General features: G+C 47.5%; 2 protein-coding genes across 2 annotated transcripts; one reads left to right on the top strand and one right to left on the bottom strand.

The window, feature by feature from the left end:
• Positions 1 to 6: 6 nt before the first annotated feature.
• Positions 7 to 5,637, top strand: NEPRO (nucleolus and neural progenitor protein). The gene is made up of 8 exons (XM_026853772.1): positions 7 to 199; positions 948 to 1,024; positions 1,121 to 1,252; positions 1,576 to 1,653; positions 2,571 to 2,920; positions 3,653 to 3,714; positions 4,133 to 4,383; positions 4,830 to 5,637. Exons 1-8 carry the CDS (start codon positions 80 to 82, stop codon positions 5,215 to 5,217), a joined length of 1,458 nt encoding a protein of 485 aa, XP_026709573.1. The 5' UTR covers positions 7 to 79; the 3' UTR covers positions 5,218 to 5,637.
• A 1,506-nt stretch (positions 5,638 to 7,143) lies between these two features.
• On the bottom strand, positions 7,144 to 9,618 carry TAF13 (TATA-box binding protein associated factor 13). The gene is made up of 4 exons (XM_026853788.1): positions 9,538 to 9,618; positions 9,289 to 9,367; positions 8,662 to 8,759; positions 7,144 to 7,780 (listed from the first exon to the last, which is right to left on the bottom strand). Exons 1-4 carry the CDS (start codon positions 9,562 to 9,564, stop codon positions 7,610 to 7,612), a joined length of 375 nt encoding a protein of 124 aa, XP_026709589.1. The 5' UTR covers positions 9,565 to 9,618; the 3' UTR covers positions 7,144 to 7,609.
• Between the last annotated feature and the right edge of the window lie 207 nt (positions 9,619 to 9,825).

The raw sequence follows: 9,825 nt of genomic DNA, 5'->3' as shown, positions 1-9,825 counted from the left end.
GTGCTGGGGCGGGCACTGAGGCGGCGCCCGGTTCCCGCCCGCAGTGAGGTGGCTGCCAGCGCTGCGGCGACGGTGCGAGATGGCCGGCAAGAGGCTGTCGGGGACGGGCCTGGCCGCCGAAGGACGCGTCCTGCGGGCCGTGCTCTACGTTTACCACAGCAGGCTGCTCCGGCACCGGCCCTACATGGCCCTGCAGCAGGTGAGCGTCGGCCCCCGTCGACACGGGTCCCTGAAGGGCCTTTGGGGCCGCAGGTGATGCCTGAAGCATCGTGCAAGAAAAGAATGCGGAGCGGGTGGGGGGTTGTCGCCCTTAAGTCTCCTCACAGTTTCGTGCCGGGTGTGTCCTGGCTCCGTGCAGCCAGTGCAGCTTCCATGTCCCAGCCCTGTGGGACTGATACCTGGTTTCTTATGCTGAGACCTGAAGCAGGTACAATTACTTACATTTGAATATACGTGTAATACAGGGGTTTAATTTTCAATTTATTGTAAGAGGGGTGGAAGGATAATCCTAGGCTACTCTAGTAGGCGCTTTCTGTTCAAAGATAAAAAGTGAACTCCTCACTAGATTTCTTGTAAAGGGACTGTCAGTATCTCCAAATCAAGTTTTCAGGAAGTTTTGAAACAGAACAAGAGTTTTTCTTACCTTCTTGATTTGCTTATGCATTTGTGTTCTTGAAAGCCAATACAGCAGGGGAAACCGTGATTAGAAGCACTAATTAACACTGGCATGCTCCAGCCCTTCACTTAATTCCATATTCATAGTAGCATGACAAAGGGATCATTTTCATCACGGTGCAGATATAGAAACATACTAGAACATTCCATCATGCAAACCTGCAATTTTATGCTTTTAAACTGCTAAGGGGAAGGTATCACTTAATACGGTGACAGTTCTTAGCCCAAGGCACTCCCTTCTCTCAAAATACGAAAGGAGTTTCTTTTTCTAGGTAGAACAGTGCTTGAAGCGCCTGTGGAAAATGAACTTGGTGGGCTGCATAGAAGCTCTGGCAGAACTGACTCCCAGGTAAGTGTCATGATCCTGTGTGTTTTAACTCAGTCTGCAGAGCTGAAGGGGGGAATGCCAGATCATAACCATCTCCTCATCCTTGTATCGACACAGGAAAAACACATCCCAAACCCATGCAGAGTGTTTCGTTCCCAGCCAGCCTATGCTGGAAACAGTGGCTCTGAAGGTATTGGGAGGTTGCAAGCTCATACTACGTCTGCTGGACTGTTGCTGTAAAGCTTTTCTGTATCCTTTTTTCACTGTTCTTAGAGTTCACTAGCAGCACCTCACAAAACCAGCACTAGGTCTGCGGTAGGCCCTGTATTGCTCATGGACTCAAATGTGCAACTTGAAGTTTCTTTGATAGCCAAACATCTTATTTTCGAGTTATTATGTAGGAACCTCAGGCTGTTGGCTGGCTGCTATTCCAGCCTTGAGCAACCCAAAGTTTGGATACTCATCTCACAAATGATACAGGATATTGCCTTGTGAATTGCCTCTAGTTGGTACATTTAGCAAGTCTCATTATATGCTGTTTATTTTTTATCCTTAACCAGTGTAATCTTCAGCTTGTCCGTTAAGCATCTCTGCTCGGAAGAATTCATACTTTTAAACACCGTAGCTTCGGGGTTGTTGAGCAGGCTATGGTTTGTGTATCCAAAACTCTGTCTTGTTTGTTGTCTGTCTGCTTGACGTGCCTGTCAGGGAGAAGGGCTTGTAATTGGGCTTTGCTGCTGAGTGAGCTTTATTCATTTGGGAGGAGGGGGTGTCCCTGCATCCTTTTGGACTTGATTCTATCACCTGAAGAGTTGTATAAGTGGAGAGAGACTTCCTCCATGCTGTTACAGAAGGCTTTGTTCTTGGTTCACAGCAAACTTTATGTAGCATAATGAAACCAGGGTTAACGCCAGCCTGCCACAAACACTAACATCTGGTACTCTCTGCAGTGAGCAGTAAGTTCTGCTGCATGCTGAAATGGAAATGATGGGATAAAATTCTATAATACTGCTGAGTTTTCCAGGGAGATCAGTGTTCTGTTCTCTCTTGGTACGAGAAAGTAACTGCTGTCCATAGCTGAAGGAGGAACAGCATTGTGTAAAAGAACTCTGTAAAACATTCTTCGATACAAGAAATGTGTCTTCCTGGTAAATGTAGAGCAGGTGATTTTACAGCAGCAGTGCTAGCACCATTGTCCTGAGCTGTTACATGTTTTTTTGGGGGGAAGACCTCATGCCACATCGTTTAGATGTGACCTGAGAACCTGACGGGTCCAAGGTGTGGTGCTCAGCAAAGCTTGAGGGAAGCAGAAAGCAGAGGGGGTCCTGATCAGGGATTTACTAGTCGAGTCACTCCTACATTCTGATTTTGAACAGTTCCTCAAAGCTCAGACTAATATTAAGGAAAGCATGATGGAGTGCAAGAAGATAAGCTTGTGTTGAAGGGGAATAGGGAAAGGGCAGCTGGGAATCTCTTCCATCAGCTCATCTACTTGAGCTGAAGGTGGCTGTTCAGTGAGTGCGGGGTTTTGCTAGAGACTCCGTACCTTTGTGTCTTTTCCTGTCAGGATTCAGCACCGGTGTGTGTTGCAGAAGCTCATGTCCTTGTACAGCACGTTGTCCACAGCACTTCGTCTGGTGTCTGAGACCCAACAGATGCCTTACATCAAGGGGTTTACCTTCCCTGCTGATATCAGCAACTTTCTCGGAGTTAACATTTCTTCTGAGGTGAAGAAGCAAAAGGCTAGAATGCTTACAACAAAAAAATCTACCAGATGGCTGAAGCAGCTCATCCCGGCCATGTCAGAGGCTGGAAAAAAGAGAAACACTGCGACCTGCATGAGTGCTGTGAAAAACAGTAGTGGCCCGTGCCCCGTGGACATCGGAGAGCCAGTTCTGGTGGCCAGAGCCAGCAGAGGTAAAAGCCTTGTGACACAGTGCTACAGGTTTCTGACATCTTAGACACTGGCTGCAACTTCTGTCTAACAGAGCCGAGCACTTTGTACTACCCACAGGGTACGGTTCCAGTACACACTCCCCTCTCCTGTGCTTGGAAGAGGAGAATTCTGCATGTACCCTTGTCTTTATAAAACTGTGGATACTGTCAGCGAGGTGTTTTTTGTTTTGTTTTTTTTTAAATGTGATACAGCCCAGAGAGGAGCAGGTTTAATGAATGCAGTATAGAGGTCCTGTAAATAAGTTACCCATATTTTCCTGCTTCTGCACAGGTGGAGCCCAGGGATAGTGAGGGAAGCTAAGAGCACTGTCTGCAGTCCATACGGGAGTAGATACGGTTGTAAGGACAGGATGCAGATATCCTGTACTGGCTGCTTCTGGGCTGCCCCCAAGTCTTCCCCTGCAGTCAGGGCTCTGGTCAGTGACTGCAGGCATCTGGGTGTCTGCATGAAGCTTTTGCCCGTTAAGTTGCCCTTTGCAGCCATCTGCAAATCTCTGCATCCTCTTCATCCCTTGCCAGCTGCCAGGCGAGACGAGCGTAGTCCCCTTTGAGTTTACCTGGAAATGCTGAGTACAGGTGTGAACATAGTGATACAGCAAGAGATCTGACAGCTCTGCAGGGCAAAGCGTGTGGTGTCTCTGTGCAAAGACTTAAAACTGTCTTTACTTCATAATGGGAACTCTCTCTTTGTAGGAAAGCACCTGGGACTTGATGTGAAGACCTTGCTTAGACCATCCAGACCTTCAACACAAGAGGTTTGTATGGTAGCATTTTAATATTTTTTTTTTTTAACTTTAAAGACCATAACACTCAAAACATGGTATCCCTGATTGAAAATGTCCCCCTTTCCCTGTCTTATTTTTGCTTCTCTAACAACCCAAGTTAGTGTGGAAGCTTTGCACTGAAAATCACTACTAATTTCTGTTGAGGAATTTGAGCAATTTTTTGCTATGTCAAGTGAGATGACCAGAGAGTAGCAGACAGAACCAAGTCAGTAGAAAACAGGAATACAAATTCTAATTATGCACCTCTTTTTCTATTGCTGCTCTTCCACTTTCTCCTTATGAAACAAGGAACATTCTGACAAAAACCTCAGTTCTCTGCTCCTTTCCAGCAGAGAGGATCAGGAATGTCATGTTTATAAAAGACTACTTCTGTTATTCTTTATTTCAGGGTATAAGCCTTGCATCAACACCTCTTAAAGCAAAGTTGGCATCACTTTCCTCTCGTATAGCAAAATCAGAACATACTGGATCTCTCATACAGATGGTCCAAACAGCTGCATCGTTTGGGGAACTCTCAGAGGCACTCAGAAAAGCCATTCTGTGGTGCAAAGGCAACAAATTCAAATCAGAAGCTTATTTTCTGCGTAACAAGTTGTTGAAAAGCAACCGGCTGCACCACGTGGAGGCTCAAGGATGCAGGTAACTGCATGGGTGTGGAGTTTCTGGATCTGATACTTCAATATTATGTATTTTGTTACAGCATAGTGAAACACAGGGGTCTAACCCACTCTTTGTAAACTCAGTTGTGATCACTCAGGTTACTGGGTGCTCTGACGTAAGCATTCAGTTTAGCTTTAGTCATTTGTGAAGGGATTTAAAAGGCTAACAAATGCACAGATATTTAAGAGGGAGGATGAAAATGCAACTTAAATCATGTGCATGTTTAATGGTAACGATTATAGGATGCAAGGGGTGTTGTCTTTCTTCAGAGTGCCCTGGCTACTGTTGTACAAGGTGCTGTTCCATCTCCTTGGTATGACAGGAAAATGGTAGAGAAGGCTAATAACCAAATCTCTCCAAACCCCAAATGAAATCACACTTTAGCAGCTGATAAAGTTCTGTTTTGTGCGCTTCCTTCCCTTAAGCTTGAAGAAAAAACTGTGCTGTGTCAAAACATCTGTCCGTAAATACCTCCTGTATGGGTCACAAAACACTTACTGGCCAAAGCAGTCCCTGAGGGCACGGTTCTGTCCAAGGAGGATCAAATCATCCCTGCGTTTGAAGAGAGCTCTTCGGCAAAAACCTTCTGAGCTTTCTGGGGTCTGTGGGAACAGCACATCGCTCACCCTCCCAGCTCACCAGGGTGGGCCTCCAGGTGGGGAAGGACGTTCCAGTGCTGGTAGAGGCTGTGTCATACTAAGCACAGCAGAGACCCCAAAGCGGCTGCTGCTGGAAGGAAGCCCTGGCCCTGCATGGAAAGAAGCTACTGAGGAGATGGATATTGATTCTATTTTTGCAGCAATGGGTGTCTGACCCTGGACTTGCAAGGAGGAAAGGGGTCAAGTCATTCAATTTTTTTTTTTATTTATTTTTTTTTAAATAAAGCCCTCAGAACCTGAATGGTGTCTTGGTAACTCATACCCTGAATTCTGCTAATAAAGTACCAACCATTTTATTATACTTTTATAAAACAGCTTGCTTTTTGTTCACAGAAGGGTGTTCCAAACAGCTGAATAGTTTTCATTCTTTTACTTAGCCTTGTCCAGGAACAGTGACTTTAAGTTACCATTACTCAGTGTCTCTTCTCTACTGCTTGCCCACAAGTGCTACTGTGAAAAATAGTTACCATCCATGGTGTAAGGCTGCAGCTGATGGCTCACTGCTGCTGTGGCTGGATGCCAGGTGTCCACTAAAGCTGCTCTATCACTCCCCTCCTCAACTGGACAGGGGAGAGATAATAACAAAAAAGACTTGTGGGTCAGGGTAAGGACAGGGAGATCACTCAACTACTGTCATGGGCAAACAGACTCGACTTGGGAAAAGTAGTTTAATTGATTACCAATCAAATCAGAGTAGGGTAATGAGAAATACATCCAAATCTTACACACCCCCACCTTCCCCTTCTTCCTGGGCTTAACTTTACTCTCAGGTTCTCTACCTCCTTCCCTGCCAGCAGCACAGGGGAATGGGGGTTGTAGTCAGTTTATCACCTGTTGTCTCTGTCATTCCTTCCTCCTCAGGGGAGGACTCCTCACACTCTCCCCCTGCTCCGGTGTGGGGTCTCCCACAGGAGACAGTCCTCCATGAACTTCTTCCAGGAGTCCTTCCTACAGGCTTCAGCTCTTCACAAACTGCTCCCCATGGGGTCCCAAGTCCAGCCAGAAAACCTGCTCCAGTGTGGGCTCCTCTCTCCAAGGGTCCTACCAGGAGCCTGCTCTAGTGTGAGCTTTTCCCCAGGATCAGTGTCCTCAGGTGCATCTGCCTGCCTCGTCATGGGCTGCACCATGGGCTGCAGGGGAATCTCTGCTCAGGCACCTGGAGCACCTCCTGCCCTCCTCCTTCACTGACCTTGGTGTCTGCAGAGTTGTTCTCTCGCATAATCTCACTCCTCTCTGCTGTTGCACAACTTTTCCTGCTTTTTAAATACATTATCCCAGAGGTGCTACCACCATTGCTGATGGGCTCATCCTTGGCCAGCAGCAGGTCCATCTTGGAGCCAGCTGGTATTGGCTCCATCAGACATGGGGGAAGCTTCTAGCAGCTTCAGAGAGAAGCAGCTACCCCCTGTAGCCCCCTCTGCTATCAAAACCTGGCCATTACAAACCTAGTACCTCAGACAAAACACCTGCCACCACTTTTCCAAGGAAAGAGTCTTCTATCCTTCCTTCTGCTTGTACAGCAGACAGCCTCAATTTGCAGTATGATCTCTGCTCAGCATGTTATCCTTGTCCCAAAATGAGGTGTTAACATGCTGCCTCTGAGCTGCTCCAAAAAATGGGAAAACACAGCTGTGGCCTACAACAGTTAATTCCTGACTGGTGAACATGTTTCTTACTGTCCTGAAATCTTTCTAATGTAAGTGCAATTTCTGCCTGCTCAGCAATGTAAGGCACAGCTACTCCAACATGTATTAATGAAAGAACGTTAGAACAAGCAATGAGGTTAGTGCTTTCTGCCAAGCTCTTGCCTGTAACCAAGTCCCAAGATCAGATCACCAGAAAATAGTAAGAAAGAGTTGTCTCAGAATGAAGAACAGGAATCTGCTTTGTGGAAAATCACCTCCTCACAGGGGTGAGGAAAGGCTGTAAGTGCAAGTAAATCTGGAATAGGTTTACTTCAATTTCCTAGGCTTAATATTGGTAGAAAACAATAGAGGATAGAGGAAAAAATAACCTTCCTAGCCAATTAAGTGCTAAACCCCCTGTATTATGCACTTTGTGTGAACCAATGTAAGTTTAGTTATGAGGAGTGGGCACAAACTTCAAATGTTTTATTCAAAGAGCATATACAGAGCAAAGAGCACAACCACCATAGTAGTTTGGGCTTAAAGACTGTTCAGTTAACACATATCTATTCTCTAGGTTTCCTGTCACAGGAATACCCAACGATAACTGAAACAGGGGTAAAGAATCACCCATCATTAGCCCTCTAGGTATCTGGATTCAACACAGTCCTACTTCAGACAGACTTCCTGCCATTACAAGAATCTTCAGAGCTCTTATTTAATAAAAAGAATATAAAAATACCTAAGTATACCACATACAATCAGGTAACATTCGACCACTTGAGTACTTCTCAGAAAAAGCTGGAAGCGAGGTCAGACACCCCTGCAGCCCAAATAACCCCTCCAAACAACACACATGATGTTCTTTCCATTCGGGCAGCAGGTGCCCAAGTAATGCCCCAGTGCAGCTTGTGCACAGAATCAAGAACCGTAGTTTGCTTCATCAAAGGCCTTTCTGGCTCGTTTCAGTTCTTCATTCATGGTTAGGAGGTCTTTAACTCTGGCAAACTTCCGGGGGTCCTTGCGTATTAGAAAGACAATGTCCTCAACCTGTACACGACCCTGCCGCCCAATTGACATGGCCTTGTGTGTCTGTTAGAGGAAAAAAGGAAAGTCAGCAGTGTTCCTTTGCCTTTTTTTTAAAGCTCTCAATTCCACTTTATTTCCTGTCATTTTATAATCAAAGAGTAAACAACTGCAGGATCTGGGCACCATCACCCTAGTCGCAAGAGAACTTCCCAGTAAACCATGGACTTACTGTCGCTCTGCTGTCCCCAGCTGCCTGTCACTTACCCCCAGCACATACCACTACATACATGTAGCAGTAATGGCATCAAAACTAAAGCCAGGTTACATGCAGGACACCCGGCCTGCAGAGTGCTTGGAGATGAACAGCATCAGGCAGAACTTGGAAGCAACATGAGGTAACTATCACAGGACAGTTTAGTGCATTCTGATGTGTGAAGGCAAAGCCAACCTTTCAAAAGAGGATCCACAAACAGTAGGAGTAACTTTTCTCAAAAAACAACAACAAACTTTCAAACCATCCAAATATATGAAAGCGCGATGGCTTCAGGCTGTAGAAGCTTGCATTTGTTTTGTAGCACAGAGCTATATTCCCATCCATGTAAAGACACCAGGAGAACAAAAAAGTTGATACTGAGCCTTGTCTTTTGTCAGCTGCACATATAGTGATGCCACAGTGAACCCTGAAGTCAACTGTATGTTTCCACCCATACAGTGCTAATCTAACTGCTGTTTAAGGACTTCAGACACCGTTCGAAATCTACACAGAGCAATATGCATGAATTCTGTCTTAATCTTGGAGAAACAAAGTCAAAGTTTAGCTTTTTCCTACTAGCATCAGAGTTTTGGATCTCGGATAATGCAATGTTTGAGTCAGAGGTATTAACCTCCAGAAGACTAAAGCCTTCACGAGGATCTTTTGACCATGCAGCCTACAGCTGACTTACCATTTCTGTGATAAACTCTATTACCAGGTCCTCAAGAATGTCCACCGATTCTGTGTAAGGGTTCTGGTCATCCCCAAATCCATACATCATGCATCTTACTGCAGAAAGAACACTCGGTGTGAGGCTTCTTTCATCCACTCAGTGCTGTCAGCTGAAGGCATCTAGTTAGAGCTCACCTGCCTACACCTTTGTGCACCAGGATGGCTCTTCTGTCTGTTGGGCAGGACAATCCTCAAGCAAACATACACAAAATAAGCAGGTAGACAGAAGCCAACGAAAGCCTAGTGCTGCATATGCAGAAAAGCATGTCTGATGCCAGACTCTGTAAATATGCATTGAGCCTACCGAGTTCTGAACATCGGCTGGCAGCCTGACTGACTTCTGGCACAATCAGGTTCAGAGGAAGCTTTAGCAATAATCTGGGGAGTGGGGCTCTCCACTTTCAGCCACGGCACAGAATGAGAGCATCTGCTTTGCTAAGGAAAGCTGTGTTTTGGAACTCGACAGCCGCGGCCTCAGCGTTCCAGCTGTGACTGGGGGAAGGACATCGGCCTTAAAGGCCGCCGGAACCCAGCGGCGAGTGCCCGGCCAGCGCTGGGCAGGGCTTTCTACCCCGGCTCGACTCACGTTCTTTGGAGAACAGCCTCTTCCTCTTCCCCTGCCCGCCGTCCAGGCCCCCGCCGGCTTCCTCCGCGTCTTCTTCAAACTAAACGGGCACAGCGGAGGAAAGGCCGCCGTCAGCGCCCGGGAAGGCGGGGGAGGACCCCCTTCCCCTGCCGCCCCTCCGCGGCACTCGAGGGCTGCTAGGCCGCGGGTGGGGCGGGATAAGGCCCGCAAGGTCCCTCCCGACGTTGCCGACCCTCCACCGCCACTCACCGGCGCATCCTCCTCCTCGTCCGCCATGGCCGCGGGCCGCCGGTTCCGAAAGGGGCAGGAGCACTGCCGCTTCCTCGGCCCCGCCCCGCCGCCATTTTATGCAGCGGCGGGAGGGGCTGGGGCTGGGCTCTGCCGTGGCGCGCCGTTCCCGCGCTCCCAGGCGGGTCCCGGGTGCCAGCGGACCGAAGAGCTTCGCTCGGCAGCCAGAACGGAGTGTCTGTTCAGCAGGGAGTCTTAATTCGCAGCGCTGGTCAGCACTGGGGATCGCTCCACCACAAGTGCCGCGCT

The sequence above is a fragment of the Athene cunicularia genome (assembly GCF_003259725.1).
Source record: "Athene cunicularia isolate RWA chromosome 1 unlocalized genomic scaffold, athCun1 chr1_part1, whole genome shotgun sequence".
NCBI lineage: Eukaryota > Metazoa > Chordata > Aves > Strigiformes > Strigidae > Athene > Athene cunicularia.
The sequence above is the reverse complement of the archived record's forward strand: the minus strand, read 5'-3'. Positions and strand labels throughout refer to the sequence as shown.

Excerpts from the sequence above, each read along its gene's own strand:
- NEPRO (XM_026853772.1), top strand. The coding sequence starts at position 80 with ATGGCCGGCAAGAGGCTGTCGGGGACGGGCCTGGCCGCCGAAGGACGC. Across the intron at positions 200-947 it reads CCTACATGGCCCTGCAGCAG|GTAGAACAGTGCTTGAAGCG; the intron begins GTGAGCGTCGGC and ends TTCTTTTTCTAG. Across the intron at positions 4,384-4,829 it reads GTGGAGGCTCAAGGATGCAG|CTTGAAGAAAAAACTGTGCT; the intron begins GTAACTGCATGG and ends CCTTCCCTTAAG.
- TAF13 (XM_026853788.1), bottom strand. The coding sequence starts at position 9,564 with ATGGCGGACGAGGAGGAGGATGCGCCG. Across the intron at positions 9,368-9,537 it reads ACGAGGAGGAGGATGCGCCG|TTTGAAGAAGACGCGGAGGA; the intron begins GTGAGTGGCGGT and ends GTGCCCGTTTAG. Across the intron at positions 8,760-9,288 it reads GAGGCTGTTCTCCAAAGAAC|TAAGATGCATGATGTATGGA; the intron begins GTGAGTCGAGCC and ends TTCTTTCTGCAG.